The sequence below is a fragment of the Macrobrachium nipponense genome, chromosome 26, assembly GCF_015104395.2.
Source record: "Macrobrachium nipponense isolate FS-2020 chromosome 26, ASM1510439v2, whole genome shotgun sequence".
In the NCBI taxonomy this organism is placed as follows: domain Eukaryota; kingdom Metazoa; phylum Arthropoda; class Malacostraca; order Decapoda; family Palaemonidae; genus Macrobrachium; species Macrobrachium nipponense.
The window spans coordinates 57,166,673-57,189,654 of NC_087215.1; the positions used below are offsets into that span (position 1 = coordinate 57,166,673).

General features: G+C 43.8%; 1 protein-coding gene across 1 annotated transcript in view; it reads left to right on the forward strand.

Moving 5' to 3' along the window:
* LOC135200296 (transmembrane 7 superfamily member 3-like) overlaps nucleotides 1–22,982 on the forward strand; it is a 109,401-nt gene that overhangs the window by 57,653 nt on the left and 28,766 nt on the right. The window contains 2 exon segments of the mRNA XM_064228804.1: nucleotides 21,530–21,627; nucleotides 22,133–22,295. Of these exon segments, the coding sequence (XP_064084874.1) occupies nucleotides 21,530–21,627; nucleotides 22,133–22,295 (261 nt within the window).

Sequence of the window (22,982 nt, forward strand, 5' to 3'; positions counted from 1 at the left end):
AAATCTCCTCTCTTTTCGGAGCAGTACTCCTTAAGAAGAGGAGTATTTTTAGTTCATTCCTAACCAAGGCGGTTTTCTCCCTCACAGAGAGCAGCCCTGGTTTTCGCTCCATGTCTGACTTCCTGTTTCCTTCTCAGTTAGTGAAGGACATTTCTCGATCACTGACTGAGAAGGCGACTCAGGATCTTCTCCTGCAAACTGCAAGGAAGAAGAGACCTCTTGTTTCTGTTGACAAGAAAGGACCGACTTCTACGGTTCAGCCCTTTCGAGGAGGCCTCTCTCCAGAGCTACCTCTAAGAGAAGAAGGTCTTGAGAGGAGAGTAAGGCTCCTTCCCCGTCCCTTTAAGAAAGTGGGAAGTGAGACAGACAGCCTCCAAACACCAGTGGGGGCCAGGCTTCTCGAATTTGCAGACGCCTGGTCACTCATAAACTCAGACGCCTCTTCCATGTCCATAATCAGGAAGGGATATCTTATCCCCTTCCAAGACAGTCCTCCACTAACGACCATTCCGCGGGAACTGTCAGCAAGATACAGGGACCCTGTACTGAGGGATACTCTTCGTCTGATGGTGAATCAAATGTGGGACAAAAGAGCTATAGAAACTGGTTCTAGAACAAAACTCTCCAGGGTTTTACAATCGGCTTTTCCTGGTTGCGAAAGCCTTGGGGGGCTGGAGACCAGTTCTAGATGTCAGCGCTCTGAACAAGTTCGTTCGAAAGGAGAAGTTCTCTATGGAGACTTTCGGCCTCAGTCCTTGCGGCGTTACGTCAAGGAGATTGGATGGTGTCGCTGGATCTCCAGGACGCCTATTTTCATGTCCCGATTCACCCTTCGTCGAAGAAGTACCTCCGTTTCATGACGGGGGGAAGGATCTTTCAGTTCAGGGCCTTGTGTTTCGGCCTATCCACAGCTCCTCAGGGTCTTTTCACAAGCCTGATGAAGAATGTGGCTAGGTTTGTTCTTCACCTCAAAGGCGTCAACATCTCTCTATATTTGGATGATTGGCTCATCAGGGCCAGAACAGAGAGACAGTGTTTGGAGGACTTTTCTTTGACCCTAGACCTGATAAAGGCGTTGGGACTACTCGTGAACCTCGAGAAGTCACAGCTGATTCCCAGACAGAACTGGTCTATCTGGGGATTCAGATGGATTCTCGGGGTTTCGAGTATTTCCTTCGCAAGAGAGAATTGTGAGAGGCTTGGAAAAAGTCTCTCTCTTCTTAGGGGAAAGAAAACGAACTTCGCGAGGGAATGGTTAAGCCTACTAGGCACCCTTTCCTCGCTCGAAAGAACAGTTCTTTCCTCTAGGAAGACTACATCTTCGCCCTCTTCAGATTTTTCCTAAGGAGATCTTGGAACTGGAAGACGGGCCTTCTCTCCGACAGTTTTTCTCCTTCCAATGGAGATGAAACCACACCTGCAATGGTGGTTGTCCCCTCTAAAAGAGAACAAGGGAATTTCTCTGGAAGTTCCGAACCCAAGCCGAGTGTTGTATTCCGACGCATCGGAGAAGGGTTGGGGAGCAACACTAGGACCGAGAGAAGTGTCAGGCACCTGGAAGGCAGCACAGGTGTCCTGGCACATAAATTGCAAAGAACTTCTAGCAGTTCACTTAGCGCTAAAGTTCTTCGAACCCTTTGTGACGAACAGTGTGGTCCAAGTGAATGTGGACAACACTACAGCCCTGTCCTACATTCGGAAGCAAGGAGGAACACACTCAGTGTCACTTTACGAGATCGCAAGAGATCTGCTAATTTGGGCCTCACAAAGAACATCGCCCTCCTGACAAGATTTGTTCAGGGTGGGGACGAGAAACATCAGGGCGGACAGACTGAGCAGAGAGCCAGGTCCTTCACACAGAATGGACTCTTCATTCAGAGTGTGTCAGAGTCTTTGGGATCTTTGGGGCACTCGCACGTAGATCTGTTCGCACATTCCTTTCCAAAAGGCTGGAAGTCTTTTGTTCAGTGGTGGAAGACCCAAGAGCTCTCGTGGTCGACGCCTTCCTGCTGGACTGGTCTCATGTGGACGTGTACGCTTTCCCCCCTTTCAAAATCCTGGGACAAAGTGTTGAGAAAGTTTTGTAGCGTCCAACGGGACAAGGATGACCCTGATAGCCCCGTTTTGGCCAGCACAAGATTGGTTTGCAGAGGTGCTGGAGTGGACAGTAGACTTCCCAAGATCCCTTCCAAAAAGGATGGATCTTTCTCAGACAGCCACACTTCGAGAGGTTTCATCAAAACCTCCCCGCTCTCGCTCTGACTGCCTTTCGACTATCGAAAGACTTGTCAGAGCGAGGGGGTTTTCTCGCGAAGCTGCAAGCGCTATCGCTAGAGCCCGCAGCAGCTTCCACTAGACGAGTCTATCAGTCAAAGTGGGAGGTATTCAGAGGTGGTGTAGTCTAAGAAGTTGTCCTCCTCCAGTACCTCTATAACCGAAATCGCCGATTTCCTTTTGTTCTTGAGAGAGGTCTCTCATTTGTCTGTATCGACAATCAAAGGGATACAGGAGCATGCTGTCGGCAGTATTTAGAAACAGAGGCCTAGACATTGCTGAGAATAAAGATCTGCACGACTTGATTAGATCGTTTGAAACGACAAAATCGAAGGAACTAACTCCACCCAGCTGGAACCTGGACGTAGTGCTCAAGTTCCTTTCGTCTGACAGATTTGAGCCTCCCCACATAGCTTGTCGTTCCAGGGATATAACAAGAAAATGCTTGTTTCTCCTATCTTTGGCGACAGCCAAAAGAGTTGGCGAACTTCATGCCCTAGAAGATGAAGTCGGCTTTAACAAAGACTCGGCCTTTTGCTCTGTTTAGAACTCTTTTTCTAGCGAAGAAATGAAAATCCATCGAATCCCTGGCCCAAGAGATTCGAGATCAAAGGCTTATCGAGTCTAGTAGGGAGAGAAACAGAGAGGTCTCTTTGCCCGGTAAGAGCCTTGAAGTTTCTTCTTACAAAGAAAGAAACAAATGGGAGGCTCTAGACAAAGTCTTGGTGGTTCGATTAAGGACCCCACAAGAATCATGTCTAAGAACGCATTAGCTTTCTTCATTAGGAGCGTCATTACGGATGCTCACAAGTTCTGTCCTGACGACTCTTTTTTTTTTTCCTTTTCCGCTTTTAAGAGTAAAAGCCCATGAAGTTAGAGCAGTGGCGACGTCTCTCTCTTTTCAGAAGAATATGTCATTAAAGAAAATCATTGACACGACATATTGGAGGTGCAATTCAGTTTTTGCATCTCACTATCTTAAAGACGTTCGCGTGACCTACGAGAAATGTTTTTCTCTGGACCATTTGTATCGGCGGAATACAATACTGGGTACGGGAGCAAACACAATCCTTAAATTTGTACATACCTTCTACTAGATATGTTCTAGATTCCTGCTGACAAAGAGGGCTCGGTGCTGCACTGGCGGCCAGTCACTGTTGTTCAGTAAGGAACTCTTGTGATATCTTTTAGGGGAGTATTAAATTTTTTTTTGAGAATTTTTGTATAAATGAGTTTTTCGTTTCGAGTTATGGGTTGTTTGTTATGAGTTCGGGGATAACTCAGAGCAATTCTATATACTACTAACATGGTGGTTAGGATCAGGAGGTCGGGATTGGTTATGCTCCTTCACAAGGTGTGTTGTCATAGAAGTGGTCCAGTACCCATTGACAAAGTCCTTTTAGGCTCTGCCGATAAGCGGTTTCTTATACCCATCGACAGACCCACACGAACTCTAGCCATAGATCTAATATCTCGCTAAAGTCTTGAGGTGATGCAGACTACCGGGCTACAGCCACGAAGTCTACCACCTATCAGGTAGGAACCAAGGTTTTTTCTTTTATACCTACAACATATGTTGTTTACCTGTCTATTCCATATTAGCTGTCTCTGACCCTCCACCAAAGGGTGCCAATCAGCTATGTATATATCTGACAGGTAAGTTCATTGTATGAAAATGATATTGTTATAATACAATAAAGTTTCATACATACTTACCTGGCCGATATATACGATTAATGGCCCACCCAGCCTCCCCGCAGGAGACAGGTGGAAGAGAGAAAATATGATAGAAAATGGGAATGGTTCCTAGTCCTGCCGCCCAGGGCAGGCAGGTAGATCACCTGACCTACCGGTAGCGAGTGGCGCGAAATTTGAATTTCTGTCGGGGACGACGGAGTCTTAGCTATGTATATATCTGCCAGGTAAGTATGTATGAAACTTTATTGTATTATAACAATATCATTTTTACGATATGAGGACGCAGATGAGGACGCTTTTGAGGACGCTAGGCGTCCTACAACTCAAGATCGAATTAAAGAAGCTTTGACACGACGTCCATCACGTCAGGACGCAGATGAGGATGCTTTTGAGGACGCTAGGCGTTCTACAACTCTAAATCGATTTAAAGACGCTTTGACAAGACGTCCATCACGTCAGGACGCAAGTGAGGGCGCTTTTGAGGACGCTAGGCGTCCTATAAGTCAAGGAAATTTTAAGGGCGCTCATCGTCCTTCATATCAGGACGCTCTCCAGGACGCAAATGAGGACGCTTTTGAGGACGCTAGGCGTCCTACGCGTAGAGACACCCTAGAGAGAATGGAGCAGGACGCTCGTCAGAAGTGTAAGCGCCCTATGCTTCAAAGTCTTCGTAGAAACTACAATATGGGTGCTCGCCAAGAGAAAGTTATCCAGAACGCTCCGTATGACGTTCGTTTGGAAAAGCCGGAGAGAAACTCAAGATTGATAGGAGAACATACCCGGGTCTCCTCTTCAAAATTTAGTTCGAGTACAAGGCTTCGGTTACAAAAGGGAGGTAACACTTCAGTATCTTCTCGCTCGATCCAGGACACACCTGCGTCTCCCTTGGAAGAAGAGGAATCGTCAAGCGATCCTGGCCCGTAGGATGAGGAGGAACCTGCAACTTCATCCTCCGCGGACTATAAAACTTTAACTCGCCTCTTAAAAGACTTGTTTCCCGACAAGTTTCAAGCTCCAGTCCCTCTCTCTGTGCCTTTGCAGTTAACTTCATCGAAGGCAAGAAAGACTCCAACTTTGTTAAGATGGCCACTTCGCTCTCGACTAAAAGGGCATTTAAAAGAGTCCACGATTGGATGGAATCCAAAAAGGCGAAGGGCAAGACTTCATTTGCCCTTCCCCCCACAAAGCTTAGTGGAAGATCAGGGAAGTGGTATGAAACAGAGGAAGAAGCAGGTTTAAGAATCCCATCTTCTACCCAAGGCGATTTTTCCAACTTAGTGGATGCACCTAGAAGATCTTTCCTTCCATCAGCGAAAGTATCCTGGACGATGTCAGAAATAGACCACCATCTCAGAGGAATTTACAAAACACTAGAAGTTTTTAACTTCCTGGATTGGTGTTTGGGGGTATTAGATGTGCAGTCTAGAAGCCCAGATTCGATTTCCTTGGAGGATTTATCGAGTATATTATCATGTATGGACAGGGCAGTAAGGGATGGTTCCGACGAACTGGCATCACATTTCGCGTCGGGAGTCCTTAAGAAACACGCACTTTACTGTAGCTTCACAGCTAAGTCAGTGTCGCCTGCACAGAAAGTAGAACTGTTGTTCGCCCCCTTTTCTGCTCATCTTTTTCCTCAATCGATGATAAAGGACTTGTCAGTTAATCTCCAGGAAAGAGCGACGCAGGACCTATTATCTCAGTCTTCGAAACGTCCTACTGACCAGATATCTTCCTGAACCACACAAGCTTCCAGGAAGAATTATAAGCTCTTTCATGGAAGGGCTTCCTCGAGAGCCTCTACTCAAGGGAGGAGTTTCCCTAGGGGCAGAGCCCCTTCAAAGACCAGGGGAAAGAAATGACTTATCGGCCCTTCAGGCACCGGTCGAGGCGAGACTCGCTCTCTTCGCAGAAGCATGGAGGATAAGAGGGGCGAACTCTTGGTCACTCGAAGTGATCGAGAAAGGCTACAAGATCCCGTTTCTCTCAAAGCCTCCATTAAGCATGGAACCGATAGACCTATCGCCCTCTTACCAGACTTCAAAGCAAAAGATCTTGCTAGATCTTTTGGATCAAATGTTGGAAAAGAGAGCGGTAGAAAGAGTTGTATCTTTGAACTCCCCGGGCTTTTACAACAGGTTATTCCTGGTTCCGAAGCAGTCAGGGGGATGGAGACCTGTCCTAGACGTGAGCAGGCTGAATCTTTTCGTAAGGAAAGTAAAATTCAAGATGGAAACTGCACAGTCTGTTTTAGCATCCCTGAGACCAGGAGATTGGATGGTGTCCTTGGATCTCCAAGACGCCTACTTCCATGTTCCGATCCATCCTCAGTCCAGGAAGTTCCCCAGATTCGTCTTGAAAGGACAGGTCTTCCAATTCAGAGCTCTCTGCTTCGGGCTGAGTACAGCTCCTATGATATTCACGCTTCTGATGCGGAATGTAGCAAGATGGCTCCACCTTTCGAAGATAAGAGTCTCACTCTACTTAGACGATTGGCTGATCCGGTTGTCGTCGAAGGAAAAGTGTCTGGAGGACCTTCACACGACATTACAGCTGACGGAGGCCCTAGGCCTTCTTGTCAACTTCGAGAAGTCCCATCTGATTCCTACACAGTCCATCGTGTATCTGGGGATTCAGATGGATTCAGTGGCTTTTCAAGCTTTTCTATCCATGGAACGTCGGCTGAAATGCTTAGAAAAAATATCGGTCTTCTTAGAGAAGGAAATATGCTCGGCGAGGGAATGGATGAGTCTGCTGGGGACCATTTCCTCGCTGGAGAAATTTGTTTACCTGGGAAGACTGCACCTCAGACAACTCCAGTTTTTCTTAGTAGACAACTGGAAGAACAAGGAAGACCTAGACGAGATTTTGAGAATCCCTCAGTCGGTCAAAGATCATTTGAAGTGGTCGTTCGATCCCGTTAAGCTATCGGAAGGAATGTCCCTCAAAGTGCTGAGCCCCGACCTAGTGTTGTTCTCAGATGCGTCCATGACGGGCTGGGGAGCAACACTGGGGGAGGAGGAAGTGTCAGGCCTCTGGAGAGGGGAACAGAGGTCCTGGCACATAAACCTCAAGGAATTAGAAGCAATTCGATTGGCACTTCAATTCTTTGAATCGAGGATTGTGGGACGAATTGTACAAATCAACTCGGACAACACCACGGCTCTAGCGTATATAAAAAAACAGGGAGGGACTCAATCTCGGTCCCTGTTCGGGATAGCGAGAGAAATCTTACTTTGGGCGAAAATAAGAAATATAACGATCCTGACGAGATTCGTTTCAGGACAGCAGAACGTCCGTGCAGACCTTCTCAGCCGTCAACATCAACTGCTTCCAAACGTATGGACTCTCCATCCAGAGGTTTGCAAAGAGTTGTGGAAGCTTTGGGGACGCCCATTGGTAGACCTCTTCGCGACAGCGAAAACGAAGAGGCTTCCTATTTACTGCTCTCCGGTTCTCGACCCAGGAGCAATAGCGATAGATGCCATGCTTTGGAATTGGAAGGGGATGGATCTCTACGCCTTTCCACCATTCAAACTCCTGGGAGAGGTAATCTGGAAGTTTCATACATTCAACTGTTACCTGTCAGATATATACATAGCTATCGCTGGGAAACGTCGTCGCCCCGACAGATTAAAATTTTCGCGGCACTCGCTACAGGTAGGTCAGGTGATCTACCGCCCTGCTCTGGGTAGCAGGACTAGGAACTATTCCCGTTTTCTAATCAGATTCTCTCTGTCGCCGGTAGTATCAACATTGTTGTTACTTCCTCCTGACTGGAATTCTTTTTTCACAACGCTTTTGATCATCTTTCGACTGATTTTTGGTGACGTACTTGGATCGTTGTTTGGCATTCGCTATCGTGGACTGGTTTTTGGACTTCGCTTTGGATTTTCGTGAATATGTCGATTCTAGTGTTAGCTTCAGAGTGTGTGTGAATGAGGGCTGTAAGGTGAGGATTCCGAAAGCTTCGGTAGATCCTCACACTACATGCAGTGGTTGTAGAAAGGTTGAATGCTCAATTGAGAATACGTGTAACGAGTGTGAGAGATTGAGTGCGCAAGAATGGAAGAATCTGACTTCTTACTTGAAGAAGTTAGAGAAGGATAGAGAGAGGAAGGCGCTTACAAAAGCCGGAAAATGTCTAGTAGTTCTGTAGCTTCTTCTTCTTCTCTTAATTATGCCCATTCTGTTTCAGCCCGTTCACAAGTTTATCCCTCTGATTCCGCCTCAGAAATAGCGGAACTCAGAGCTTCCCTTCAAAAAATGCAAGAGAAAATGGAAGCATTAGAAGGTAAGAGAAGTGAATGTGGTTTCTCGAGTGATGTTAGTGTCCCCAGTGTAGTGGAGGGGGCGTCTGGTCGTCCTGCGACGCTCCCAGGCCTAGACCTCTTCCAAGCTCCCTGGCCCAGAGGAGAAGGAAAGTCGAAGCCTTACGGGGGTCGTGGGGAAATCCCCAACGATCAGGCGTCCCTTCGGCAGAATCGTATACATCTCAGTCTGCCAGGGACAGCTATAGAAAAAGCGTCCTTCGTGAGTGCTTTTCATCTTCTAGTTCGCCTTCTCCGAGAAGAGGATGGAAGGAATCGAAGCTTTCACGTCCGCTAAAAAGGAACTGGAAAGAACCTGAGCTTAATTCTAGCCATGAGCGCTTCTCTGAAGAGGAGGCGCCTTCGGTAATCAAGAAAGCTAGAAAGGATTTAGATCCTTGGAAGGGAAAAGACTCTCGAGCGCCTTCCAGATCTCCTTCTCCTGATTCGAATGAGCCTTCGACCAGGAGAATTTTGATGAATGTACAGGAGCAAATAGCGTCTTTGGTAGGAGTACTTTCTAAGGAGCCTACTCGTAAAAAGGATGACAGGCTTCCGATTAAGAGATCCAAATACCGATCTCCTGTCGGGCGCGACGAACCCTCCAGGGGAGTTGTCGCACAAGCGGCCATCTCTGGGGGAGCGGTGGCGTTAGGCAGCGAGATGTGGGAAAGGAAGTAACTCCTACCAAGCGTCAGGCGCCAACTAGGAGCAGGCCGCCAAGTAGGCGCCAAGAGCCTGACTTTACTGTAGATCGTTCTAGGCCCAGATCTTCATCCAAGCAACAAGAGCCAATTGGAGAAGAGAGAACTCCTGATAGGAGTATAGCGCCCGCTAAGCGCAATATACTTGCTATTCGAAAGGCGCATTCCATGAGCGATACTCCTACCAAGCTTCAGGAGTATTCGGAACTAGATGCGCCTTCCGTAGGTCAGGAGTATTCGGGAAGAGATACTCCTGCCAAGCGCCTTGATTACTCTGGCCTCGATACTCCTCCCAGGCGCCAGGAGTATTCTGGACTTTTTACTCCTACCAGGCGCCAGGAGTATTCGAAGCGCGATGCGCCTACCAAACGCCAGGAGTATTCTGAGCTTAATACTCCTAACAGGCGCCAGGAGTATTTGGAGCGAGATGCGCCTTCCAGACGGCAGGAGTATTCGAAGAGTGTAATGACTGTCAGGCGCCAGGAGTATTCCAAACAGGTTACTCCTACCAGGCCTCAGGAGTATTCTCAGCGAGATACTCCTGCTAAACGCCAGGCGCATTCTCCTCGTGAAGAGCTTGACATCCGACAGGAGTCTAACAGGCGTAGACAGTGATACGTGACTCTCCTAATGATAAACGTAAGGAGAAGAGTTACTCCTAGCCCATCTCCTAATAGAAGTGCTTCTTCTTCGGAAAGGAAGAAATCTAGAGAGGAGGACAGAGGAGGAATGGAGCCTTCTCCTTCCGATCCTATTAATTTAGATGACGTCTCGGAGGACGAAAGCTACTAAACAGAGAAGGGCTCTCGAATTACAAAGTTCTTTCTGCTCTTCTCTTAGAAGAATATGGAGATTGCATTAACTCCAGCGCCTCCTCCTTCTCCTCGCTCTCTATTTTCAAGTACGAAGGCACACAAGTCTTCGTCTTTCCTGAAAATGAAGCCGGCCATATCCATGAAAAGGGCCTTACAATCGCTGGACTCCTGATCAAGACTAAGGAGTTTAGGAAGGACGATCTTTTGCATGCCTCCCGCTAAACTAAGGGGCAGGAGAGGCATATGGTACGAAACGGGAGAAAACATGGGATTGTCTCTGCCTGGGTTTCAGCTGAATCGGACTTCTCCAGTCTCGTAGACTCGTCGAGGAGACATGCCTTGAATTCTGCAAAGCAACATGGGTCTTCGAAATGGACCATCTCCTCAAGGGACTTTTTCACACCTTAGAAGTATTTAACTTCCTAGATTGGTCCCTTGGGTCATTGCTAAGAAGTCCATGAAAAAGAACAACTAAGCCCTGAAACCTTGCATACATCCTTACATGCATAGATAAGGCGGTTCAAGATGGATCGGCGGAAAGTGTGCTCCCTCTTCGGTGCGGGAATACTAAAGAAGAGAGCGGTTCATAGTGCCTTTCTCACTAAGGCCGTCTCTCCTTCACAGAGATCCGCCGCCTTGCTGTATGCGCCTCTCTCTGAGCATTTATTTCCTTCGCAGTTGGTGAGAGACATTGCCCATTCGCTAACTGAGAAAGCCACTCAGGATCTTTTAAGGCAATCCTCAAGGAAGAATAGACCTGTGGCTAGTGAGGAAAAGAAAGCATCTAAGCCAATTCAACAACAGCAGCCCTTTCGAGGAGGCGCTCAGGCTAGATCCATCGTCAGAAGGAAATCAACTGAAAAAGGGGAAGATCTGCCTTCCGCCCTCCTTAAGAAGGGAAATGAGAAATCTTTCCTCCAGACACCTGTATGGAGCCAGTTACAATTCTTTGCGGGAGCATGGGAAGACATAGGATCCGATCCTTGTCAATGTCAGTAATCAAGAAGGGTTATTATATCCCGCCATTCAAGGACAGACCCCCCCCCTTGACAACGTCACCGAGGGGAACTGTCAGCCAGATACAAGGACCCTGTTCTGATGGACTACTCTTTCGTCAAATGGTGGAGCAGTATGTGGGACAAAGAGCAATAGAGCTGTACTGGATCAAAGCTCCCCGGGTTTTTACAACAAATCGCTTGTTTCTCGTAGCGAAAGCCTCGGGGGATGGAGACCGGTACTGGATGTAAGTTCGCTGAACAAATTCGTACAACAACAGAAGTTCAGCATGGAACGTCTGCTCAGTACTTGCAGCTCTCCGTCAAGGAGATTGGATGGCGTCTCTAGATCTTCAGACGCATATTTCCACGTCCCGATTCACATTCGTCGAGGAAGTACCTTCGTTTCATGTTCGAGGGAAGGATCTATCAGTTCAGGGCCCTGTGTTTCGGCCTTTCTAACTCGCTCCCCCCAAGTCTTCACAGACTTAATGAAAAATGTGTCAAAACACCTTCACATGATATGGGATATACGCTCCCTATACCTGGACGACTGGCTCATCAGGGCCAGGTCTCAAAAGCAGTGTCTGGAGGACCTGTCAACAATCCTGGATTTTGACAAAGACATTAGGATTAATCGTGAACCTCGAGAAATCCCAGATGGTCCCCAGCCAGAACGTAGTCTATCTGGGGATTCAGATGGATTCTCGGGTTTTTTTTTTTTTTTTTTTTTTTTTTTGTTTTCGAGTATTTCCTTCTCAAGAGAGAGTTAGGAAAGGCTGTGCCACAGTATTGAACTTCTTAGAGAAAGAGCGTACTTCAGCGAGGGAATGGTTGAGCCTTCTGGGGACCCTTTCCTCGCTCGAACAGTTCTTTCCTCTAGGAAGACTGCATCTCCGTCCGCTTCAGTACTTCCTGAGACAGTTGGAGTTGGAAGACAGGACAGCTCTCGGACACGTTTCCGATCTCATTAGAAGTAAAGCAACAGTTAAGGGGTGGTGGTTGACCCCCTTGGAAGAAAACAGAGGAGTATCCCATTAGAAGGGGTTCGGAACCCAAACCTGACATTGTTCTCAGACGCGTCGGAGACAGGTTGGGGTGCGACTCTAGGGTCCGAAGAAGTGTCAGGCACCTGGTCGGAAGAGCAGGTGTCATGGCACATAAATTGCAAGGAGCTCTTTGCGATTCACTTCGCGTTAAGGAGCTTCGAGCAGATAGTCAGACAAAGTAATTCAGATAAACTCCGACAATACGACCGCTCTGGCTTATGCAAGAAGCAAAGGAGGAACTCACCTCTTCGCCCTATACGAACTGGCAAGAGATCTGCTGATTTGGGCAATCAAAGGAATGTGGTCCTTCTAACGAGATTTGTTCAAGGGGAGAGGAACGTGAGAGCGGACAGACTGAGCAAGAGGTTCCAGGTCCTTCCTACAGAATGGACCCTCCACTCGGAAGTCTGTCAGACCCTTTGGTATCTTTGGGGGAAACCACAGATAGATCTATTCGCCACGTTTCTCTCCAAAAGGATAGACACATTTTGCGCCCTGGTAGAGGATCCCAGGACTTATGCAATAGACGCCTTTCTCCTGGACTGGTCAGGGCTAGACGTTGTACGCTTTTCCCCATTCAAGATTCTGGGGGAAGTAGTCAGAAAGTTTGTGGCCTCGAAGGGAACCAGAATGACTCTGATAGCCCCATATTGGCCATCCCGAATTTGGTTCATGGAGGTGATGGAGTGGACAGTGGACTTCCCCAGATCTCTTCCAAACAGGATAGATCTGCTCAAACAACCCCACTTCGAGAGGTACCATCAAAATCTACCCGCTCTTGCTCTGACTGCCTTTCGACTATCGAAAGATTGGTCAGAGCGAGAGGGTTTCTCGCAAGGCGGCAAGCGCAATTGCTAGAGCCCGCAGATCATCTACTAGGCGAGTGTACCAATCGAAGTGGGAAGTTTTCAGAAACTGTTGCAGGTCGAAGAAGCTGTCCTCTTCCAATACCTCTGTAACCGAAATTGCGGATTTCCTTCTTTTCCTGAGGGAAAAGTCACATCTCTCTGTACCAACAATTAAAGGATACAGAAGTATGCTTTCGTCAGTCTTTAGAAACAGAGGCTTTAGACTTGACGAATAATAAAGATTTGCACGATCTCATCCGCTCTTTTGAAACGTCCAAGTCAGTAGAGCCTAGGATTCCGAGCTGGAACTTAGATATGGTTCTGAAATTTCTATCCTCGGAAAAGTTCGAACCACCTCATACGGCTTCATTCCGTGATATCACTAGAAAGTGTATATTTCTTCTATCTCTGGCTACGGCTAAAGGGTCAGCGAGTTGCACGCCCTTGAGTCACGAGTTGGTTTCAAAGAAGATTCTGCGATTTGTTCATTCCAGACTCTTTTTCTTGCCAAAAACGAGAACCCTTCCAATCCCTGGCCTAGGAGTTTCGAAGTAAAAGGACTTACTAGCCTAGTAGGCAGAGAAATAGAAAGATCACTTTGTCCAGTTAGAGCACTGAAATTCTATCTGGACAGAAAGAAGCGGTTGGGAGGCTCACAACATGGTCTTTGGTGCTCGGTAAAAGACCCCAAGAGACCTATGTCTAAAATGCTTTGGCCTTCTTTGTTAGAAGTGTAATTACCGAGGCTCATAAGAACTGCCCAGATGACTCTTTTAATCTATTAAGAGTAAGAGCTCATGAGGTAAGGGCAATCGCGACATCAATTGCGTTCCAGAGAAATATGTCACTTAAAAATATTTTGGACGCAACCTATTGGAGATGCAACTCAGTATTTGCATCTCATTATTTAAAAGATGTGCGAGTAACGTATGAGAAATGTTTTTCTTTAGGTCCGTTTGTGTCAGCACAGACGGTTCTGGGTAAAGGAGAGAGCACCGATCCTTAAATATGTGTACGTAACCCTCTTGTTGGATGTGTTCTCGTGTTTCCTGTGCACGGGAGTGTCAGATGTCGCACTGGCGGCCTTCACTTTGCTTCATTAGGAAATCGAGTGACAGCTGACTATTAGAGGGGTACAAAATTTTTATTTTTGTATGTATGAGTTTCGAGTTTGTGGTTGTTTGCTAAGAGTTTGGGGATGACTCTTAGCAATCTTAGAACTAACACGGGTTAGGATCGGGTGATCGGGATCGGTTGTGTGCTCCTTAAAGAAGGCGTGTTGTCATATAAGCGGATTAGCACCCCTTGACAAACGCCAGTTAGGCTCTGCCGAGTAAGTGGATAAGACCCCATCGACAGACCAGCAAGAACTCTTGGCCACAGATCACTATCTCGCTAAGGCTCTTGAGATGAAGCAGACTCCTGGGCAGTAGCCACGAAGTCTTCCATCTAATAAGGTAGGAACTAAGGTTTATTTATACCTACAACATATGTTGTTTACCTGTCTAGTCAGTTAGTTAGCTGTCTCTTGCCCTCCACCAAAGGGTGTCAATCAGCTATGTATATATCTGACAGGTAAGTTGAATGTATGAAAATGATATTGTTATGATACAATAAAGTTTCATACATACTTACCTGGCAGATATATACATAGCTATCGACTCCGTCGTCCCCGACAGAAATTCAAATTTCGCGGCACTCGCTACAGGTAGGTCAGGTGATCTACCGCCCTGCTCTGGGTAGCAGGACTAGGAACTATTCCCGTTTTCTAATCAGATTCTCTCTTCCACCTGTCTCCTGCGGAGAGGCTGGGTGCGTCTTCAATTGTATATATCTGCCAGGTAAGTATGTATGAAACTTTATTGTATCATAACAATATCATTTTGCGGCGTTGGAAGGAACAAGAATGACGCTGATCGCCCCCTTTTGGCCTGCAAGCGACTGGTTCACAGAGGCCATGTCATTTCTGGTGGACTTCCCAAGGACCCTTCCAGAAAAAATCAATCTACTCAGACAGCCCCACTTCGAGAGGTATCGCAGAAACCTCTCCGCTCTGAGTCTGACTGCATTCAGACTATCGAAAAGTTGGCCAGAGCGAGAGGTTTTTCAAGATCGGTGGCAAGAGCTATTGCCAACGCTAGAAGAACATCTTCTCAAGCCGTTTACCAATCGAAGTGGGCTGTCTTCAGAAGATGGTGTAGAAGGAAAATTATTTCCTCCTCCACGACCTCTGTGAGCCAGATTGCTGATTTCCTCCTACATCTTAGGAATATAGACAAACTTTCAGTGCCCACGATTAAAGGCTACAAATGCATGTTGTCAACGGTCTTCCGACACAGAGGCTTGGATTTATCAAATGATAAGGATCTTCACGATCTTTTGAGGTCCTTCGAAACCTCAAAAGTTCCACGAAACAAGATTCCCTCATGGAACTTGGATATTGTCTTAAAGTTTCTAATGTCAAGCCCATTTGAACCTATGCATGCTGCCTCTTTGAAAGACGTAACTAGAAAAGCTGTTTTCCTAACCGCTCTGGCAACAGCGAAGAGGGTTAGCGAAATTCAAGCTATGAGTAAGCATGTGGGTTTCAGAGAACACAATGCGGTGTGTTCGCTGAGTCCCTCGTTCTTAGCTAAGAATGAGAACCCGTCCAACCCCTGGCCTAAAAGCTTTGATATCAAGGGGTTATCAGAGATCATCGGACGAGAGCCAGAGAGAGTTCTGTGCCCTGTCAGAGCTCTCAAATTTTATCTGGAAAAAACCAAACAATGTAGAGGCCCATCGGACAACCTGTGGTGTTCTGTCAGGAGGCCAGAATTACCATGTCTAAGAACGCCCTAGCGTTCTTCTTAAGAAGCACCATCAGGGAAGCTCATTTGTCCTGCACAGATGGTGATCTTAAACTTATGAAAGTTAATGCTCATGAAGTTAGAGCTGTAGCTACTTCGGTGGCTTTTCAGAAAAATATGGCACTCAGTGATATCTTGAGTGCCACATTTTGGCGAAGCAACTCTGTGTTTGCTTCACACTACCTCAGAGATGTGAAGGCGACATATGAGAACTGCTTCTTGCTTGGACCATACATTTCCGCAGATACAGTATTGGGAACGAGAAGCAGCACGAACCCCATCCTTTAGAAAATGGATGTGTGTGATTTTAATTATGGTTTTGTTTTTTATGGTTGTAGGGTTGGCCGCTTGAGGTGGACTTCCCTTTAATTAGCCTAAAAGTTATGGGACTAACTTTAGTTGGGCTAGGTCAGGTGGTATTTGTTATGCTTTGTTGTCCTCAGAGTATGGTCAATATGGTCTAGTCGCATTGTGGTCACGCTCCCGTTGACAGATCATCTAGAACTATCCAGCTATACAGGTCGCTACCTTGCTGGAAATTCTAGTAAAGCAGAAGCAGACTTAGGTGACAGTAATCACGAAGTCAGCTATGCTAACAGGAACCAAGATGTCAATCATCTGCATGTTATGTGTTTCCAAAATCCTTCTATTCTGTCCCTTCCCACCTCCAATGGTGGGAGTCAGCTATATATATATATCTGGCAGGTAAGTGTCATGAACAAAATGATATTGTCATGATACAATAAAGTTTGCTCATACTTACCTGACAGATATATATAATCAAGTACCCACCCACCTCCCCTCAGGGGACAGTGGTATAGAAAATCTGAATAGAAAATGGGAATGGTTCCTGATATCCGCCTCCCAGCGGCGGGAATGGGTACTAACCACCTGGCCGACCACTGTGTTTGCCGGGAGTTTTGAAATTCTGTCGGTCGTCAGAGAATACAGCTTTATAGTATATATCTGTCAGGTAAGTATGAACAAACTTTATTGTATCATGACAATATCATTTTTGTGCATATATGTATATGAAATCTATAGGGGGTGCTGCAGTTCCACAGTGCCTACTGACAAGCCAACACTGAGAGTATCCATTTACATAAGTGTATCCATCTACATAATTCTAATAGGCTATTACAGCTGTATTTAAGATAAAGGTACATAATGGGAATGAAACTGATATTGTACACTTACTGAATCCATTTATATTGTATTATTATCATAATGATTGTCACTGTAATATGTATATAAAACCAATCATATGCCATTTTCATTTATATATGTTTACGTTCTCAGTATCAGCTGATTAACACTATACAGGTGGTCCCAAGTTTCAGCTGCTTCGCTCTATGGCGGTTTTCGAAGATATTCATTAAAAATTAAGGTTTCTTATGGCACCACATTCAGTTATTGGTGCCATAAGCCACCCGTCCACTATGGGGCGCCATAAGCCCACTATGGCATGTCATAGCAGTTATCGGGGGCGCCATAAAGCAAAAATCGCCATTAAGCGAAGCATGAAAGTCTAAGGGAGTAAAATATAATTATGGCGCTGAGAGACTTATGGCGCTGATAATCACTTATTAGCGCCATTAGGCGTCATTAGAGTGCTATAAGTATGTTATACTCCCTTAGACTTTCATGCTTCGCTTAATGGCAATTTTTGCTTTATGGCCCCCGGCCAGGAACGGAACCCCTGCCAATAACCAGGGACCACCTGTACCAGCAAAAGAATTAGCAGAATTATTTTTAGTTGCTAGAAGAACTGAATAAATTAGTGGAATTATTATTATTATTTTTTTACATAAATGTAAAATGGGTATATATAAACTAACATACTTTGTGTTTAAGTAAAATCTCTCAAAATCTCAAAACAGTTTTTCCTGATTCTTTTATTTACGACACACTTGATGTTGTTTATGTCACATAAGTGTTTGTTACTTATAAAAGATGGTTATGAATTTTTACACAGGCCAGAAGTTTGGTAATCTTGTTTGAAAACCTAGCCTCGTACAATCTACCAAAAATGAAATTCTTTTAGTAAGTAAAGACTATCAGGGAAAATGTTTTGTGGAAAACACCCTGTGTTTACATCTTTAATATATATGGCATTTCTCAATGGCAATTGTCCTAAGCAAATTCCTTTTATAAACATTACTAAAAAAATAGCTCATAATTTTCTTTATTATTGGAATTAATGATTTTTCATTTCACCGCATATGTAATATCATGGAAGCTCTACCTGTATGTCTTTGTGTGTACGAGAGTTTACATCTACATGTGGTATTTCATCAGTGTACGTGTGTGTGTTTCTTAGCACATTATCACATTTGAAATTTCTCTTTTTGCTTTGCTTGATTCCCTGTACAATATTTCATTACAAGTTTAGTTGACCTGAGGTATGATTAATCATCACACACATCATAACAGTACACACTATCACTGTCGATATTTCATCGTGGCTGCTGTTCTCTCTCTCTCTCTCTCTCTCTCTCTCTCTCTCTCTCTCTCTCTCTCTCTCTCTCTCTCTCTCTCTCTCTATTTTTACTGCATTTCATCATCTAGATTTTCTTTGCGCCTGATGTATATTTCATTAAACATTACATTAGTGTGCATATCCTTTAATAAAATGTAGAAAAATCATATGTATATATAAAAAAACAAAACAAAACAAGCTTTAGCAACTTCAATGGCACCAGCAAATGAGTGTGTGTATACATATGTACCCTACGCACATGATTGCATTTCATCTTTTGCGTTGTAAAAATAAAAACTGAGAAAATACAGTAATAAAAATGTAAGTTAGAATAGCATAAAATACAAATAGAACGAACATAAGAGTAGCAGCATGAAACAAAACAAGCTTTAGCAAGTCAGATGTCTACGTAGCCCTCTTCATCTATCCAGCATGCATCCCCACACTCTCCCAGCTAGGGAAACTGCTCCCCAGCTCCACCCTCCTTCCAAAACAACCCCTTCTTTGAGTGAGTTCCTTTACACGGCCTTACTGCCTCTCCTCTCCCATGGTGCCCAGCCATCTGCCCCTCCTCTCCCATGGTGCCCAGCCATTTGATCCTCCCCCCTCTTGAAAACTGATTGAAACTTCCCCCACCCCCAAAGCCATTTCTCAGTCTATTTATGAGTGTAAGCAGTGTAACCAGTTTTTTTCATGAGGCTGTGCAGCTTTGCCAATCATTGAAGAGCAGTTTTTTTTCAAATTTTTAAAAATCTGTGTATATCTTTGGGGCCTTGATCCCTGGACTGGATGTATTGGGCAATGTTGAGTTCTGGATAACAATGATCCAGGTAATTGAAGGGTTGCTGTATATCATTCAGCTATCCTTCCTTTAATGAAACATACAGGCGGTCCCCGGGTTACGACGGTTCCGGCTTACGACGTTCCGAGGTTACGACGCTTTTTCTTAAATATTCAATGGAAAAATCCGTCCTGGGTTACGACGCTTGTTCCGAGGTTACGACGCTGACGCTTCCGACGCTCCGAGTTAACGACGCTTTTAAAAAACGCATACTATGATAAAAATCCTTTATAGTTTAGCACAGTATATTAATAAAAATAAGTTTCTGGTTAGATTACAACAAAAATTTTGAGATTATGATGATTTTCGACACTTTTTATGTTGTATTTTTCTATGTTTTTTAGTGACGCCTCATATGCGGAACTAGTTTCCGAGCGAATGAATACATACTAGTTTACATATAACAGTCCAAAAGCGCAAATAATGAAAAAATCATTGCTTGTTTCCAGTAATAATAACAAAACGAAGTTTCTGGTTAGATTACAACGCAAATTCCAAGTATCCAAAGAGAGACATTATCCAGTAATTTGATCGAGAGAGAGAGAGAGACAGAGAGAGAGAGAGAGAGAGAGAGAGAGAGAGAGGCGTCTTCCGACGCTCCGAGTTAAGGACAGAGAAGTGTTCGTTTCGTTAAACGGCCTCTGACTCATGCCAGTAAATGTTTTGTTGATACTAATAATATAAGCCTATTTAAAGATACGTTTACTTTAATTAGTCTATATGATACGTAAATAGTAATCAACTGTTCTTGTAGCCCTCAATATTTGGCAAAATCGAAGTATCCAAAGAGAGACATTATCCAGTACGTAATTTGATCAGAGAGAGAGAGAGAGAGAGAGAGAGAGAGAGAGAGAGAGAGAGAGAGAGAGAGAGAGAGAGAGAGAGAGAGAGAGAGACGCTTTGGCAACAATGGTCTCGGGGGTTTTTATAGCTTCCTTCTGCTTGATGATCGTGGATATTGTAGAAGGATTTCGACCATACTCGTTTGCCAAATCGACGATACGAACGCCACGTTCATGCTTTGCTATAATTTCATGTTTTGCTTCCATCGAAATAATTTTCTTGGGTTTTTTCTTATCACCTGCTTTGTCTTTAGCTTTGAGACCCATGGTTAATAATAAAATAGACAAAATAACACGAAAAATAGGCGCAAATACAACGAACTAAACAACGACGTGTTAACATGCAGCACCAACAAACAAACAGACTGAACGCCATTTATCGTCGCCTATACAACTAACACTCATCGCAAAATCGTATCTCAAATATTTCGTTTGGGTATACAATCAAAGCTTGTATTTTCGCAAATTTTCTGTTATATCTCAAAACATTCGTATATTAGGGCAATCGTATGTCAAGTTTCCAATGTAATTTGATCAGAGAGAGAGAGAGAGAGAGAGAGAGAGAGAGAGAGAGAGAGAGAGAGAGAGAGAGAGACGCTTTGGCAACAATGGTCTCGGGGATTGACGTAACGTTTATTTTCTGAACAGATAGGACAGAGAAGTGTTCGTTTCATTAAACGGCCTCTGACTCATGGCAGGAAATGTTTTGTTGATACTAATATATAAGCCTATTTAAAGATACATTTACTTTAATTAGTCTATATGATACGTAAATAGTAATCAGCTGTTCTTGTAGCCCTCAAGATTTTGCAAAATCACTCCAGGTTGTACATAAAACTTCAAGAATGTAGTGTCACCAGAGGATTACAATAGTTTTTACCTTCAAGAACCAGCATTCTTTTATGAAAATAACTCCAGGTTGAACATAAAACTACAGGAAACAACGTGTCAGTGTAATCCAAAGGATTACAAGTAAGGTTTTTATAACTTTTTATTAGTTTAAGACATATTTCCAAGCGTCGTTCCGGCTTACGACGATTTTCGGCTTACGACGATTTTCGGCTTACGACGCGTCTCAAGAACGGAACCCCCGTCGTAACCCGGGGACTGCCTGTACTCTGTTCCTACCAATCCTTAAGAAAGGATGAGATGTGATTGGTAACAATGAGAGTTCATAAGATTAAAGCTCTCGTGACCATCTTTTAAATGTAACATTGCGATTTAGTAAGTTTTGAATGTAAGCACAATGAGATGTTAGTTTGCATTTGTGAATAATTATCTAATTGAGGTTTTGCATGAATTGATGACTTGTATTCAGTGTGGTCATTATTCTTGTCAGGTCAAGCTGTACCTGCAGTGGGAGACTGACTGAGTCTCCTGCTGCAGGTAAAACTTAACTTGCCAAGAGTAATAACCCATTAAAAGTTAGTCAAATCTTCATCTTCTATCACCTAATTTATTACAACTAGAAGTATCATGTTGAATTATCTGAGCATTGGTTTCTTGATTCATACAGTCCTCAGTTGCTCTCCTGGACTTACCAGACACTTCATACAGACCCACTAATCATGTACTAGTCTCCCTTGTCCCACCCCATTGTTTCTTGATGTTCTGTGCACACATTGCTTAGACAGTGGTGCGGATAAGTCATTCCTTCTGGTGGGCCCAGTTGGAAGACAAAAAATGTGTCTGAGTCAATTTGAGATTTGAAATGTTTTATATTTTAAAAGCTTAGTTAGCTTATTGGGAAATCAAAGTCTGATTTTTCTGCAAGACAATGGATTTATTATATCATAAATTTTCACATTTCGTTCATGTTTTTCAGATGCTGTTGACCCCAATACAAACATGGCTGCCTTTGTAGTATTTCCTGTCATTTTTGCTGTTGCCATCATAGCGTATTCGATTGCAGATATCAAGAAAGTTAGTAAAATTCAATTATTGTTCATTTCATTGCTGTCAGTATAACAGTCAAATTGCATGTGACTGACCTTAATGGAAACCCTAATCTAGTATAGTACCTAACACATTTAAAACAAATATAGTTTTCCTGATGTAATAACCCTTATATTTATGTTTGTTGATAGCAAAAGAAGTCAGATTTAACACATTTTTTAAAGGGTTATTTTAAATCTTGACTGATTTATGGTGAGAATTGCAGACTTTCCAAGTAGATTGTGAAGATAAATATTCAAATATAAAGCCTTACATTGTGATAATGCACTATACCTCTGTATAGTCGAGTTTAACTTTGCAGTTGGTCTGGTGTCTTTGCAAAGTGAAGAGAAATTTTTAAAGGGCTTAAGTGTAACTCTTGTAAGTGTTTTTAGTAAAAATTCATAGCCCATCATGGTATTTGTTATTAACATAACTGGTTATTCAGAATCTATGAAAATTGCATATTTTACTGGCATTAATATTTTTTCAGGTTCATATATTCTCTTGTACTTTACTGGGGTCATATGCATTTGTGGTCCCATTTGCATTCTACTTTGGGTCGTCGTTGACTTACATTGTGATAAACGTGATAGGTGTCATAACAGTGCAACATTATTCAGAGACCATTGGATACCCTCCTTTTCAAGTCTGTGGTATGTATTTAAGTTGTGTTTTAAATGTATTAAATGTACCTGGTCTTGTGTTCTAGTTATGTGATAACTGATTATTTAGGTTGAGTTAAAAGTTGTGAAGAGTCTAGATTTGAGTGTATTTTTAGTTAATACATTAGTGTTTTGAGTACTTTTTCTGGTTAACTGTTACTTGTTATGTGTACTTGTGACTACATAAATGATTTTCCATGTTATTTGAATTACCATGAAAGTACTGTCAGTCAGCACATATGTAAATCTGCCACAGCAGGTAAAAGGACACATAAAGAAGTTACAATTCAAAAAGTTCAGATGATCCAAATTGCTCAATTGCAACTGCAGTTGATTATCTCTCATATGTTTGTGATTGAGGTGATCTAGGTGGGTTTTGTGATAAGGCTAAGCTCTAGATAAGGCATTGTTTAATAAAATAAAGTCTATTGTATTGTCATTACTGACCAGTTCTGTGAATGTTTTTGGTGTGTATGTATGAAGTGGTTGACAGGAGCACTTAATATGTCCTATTTCTTTATGAGTTATATGAGGTTTGCCTTGTCAGTGTACTAATACACAATATACTGAATTATTGCATCATAGCCCCATTAACATAGATATGTTTTTATTCTTGCCCTGAATGTTCTCAGGTTCACCATACGGGAGTTTCTTGTGTGAGACAGGGATTACAGGCAG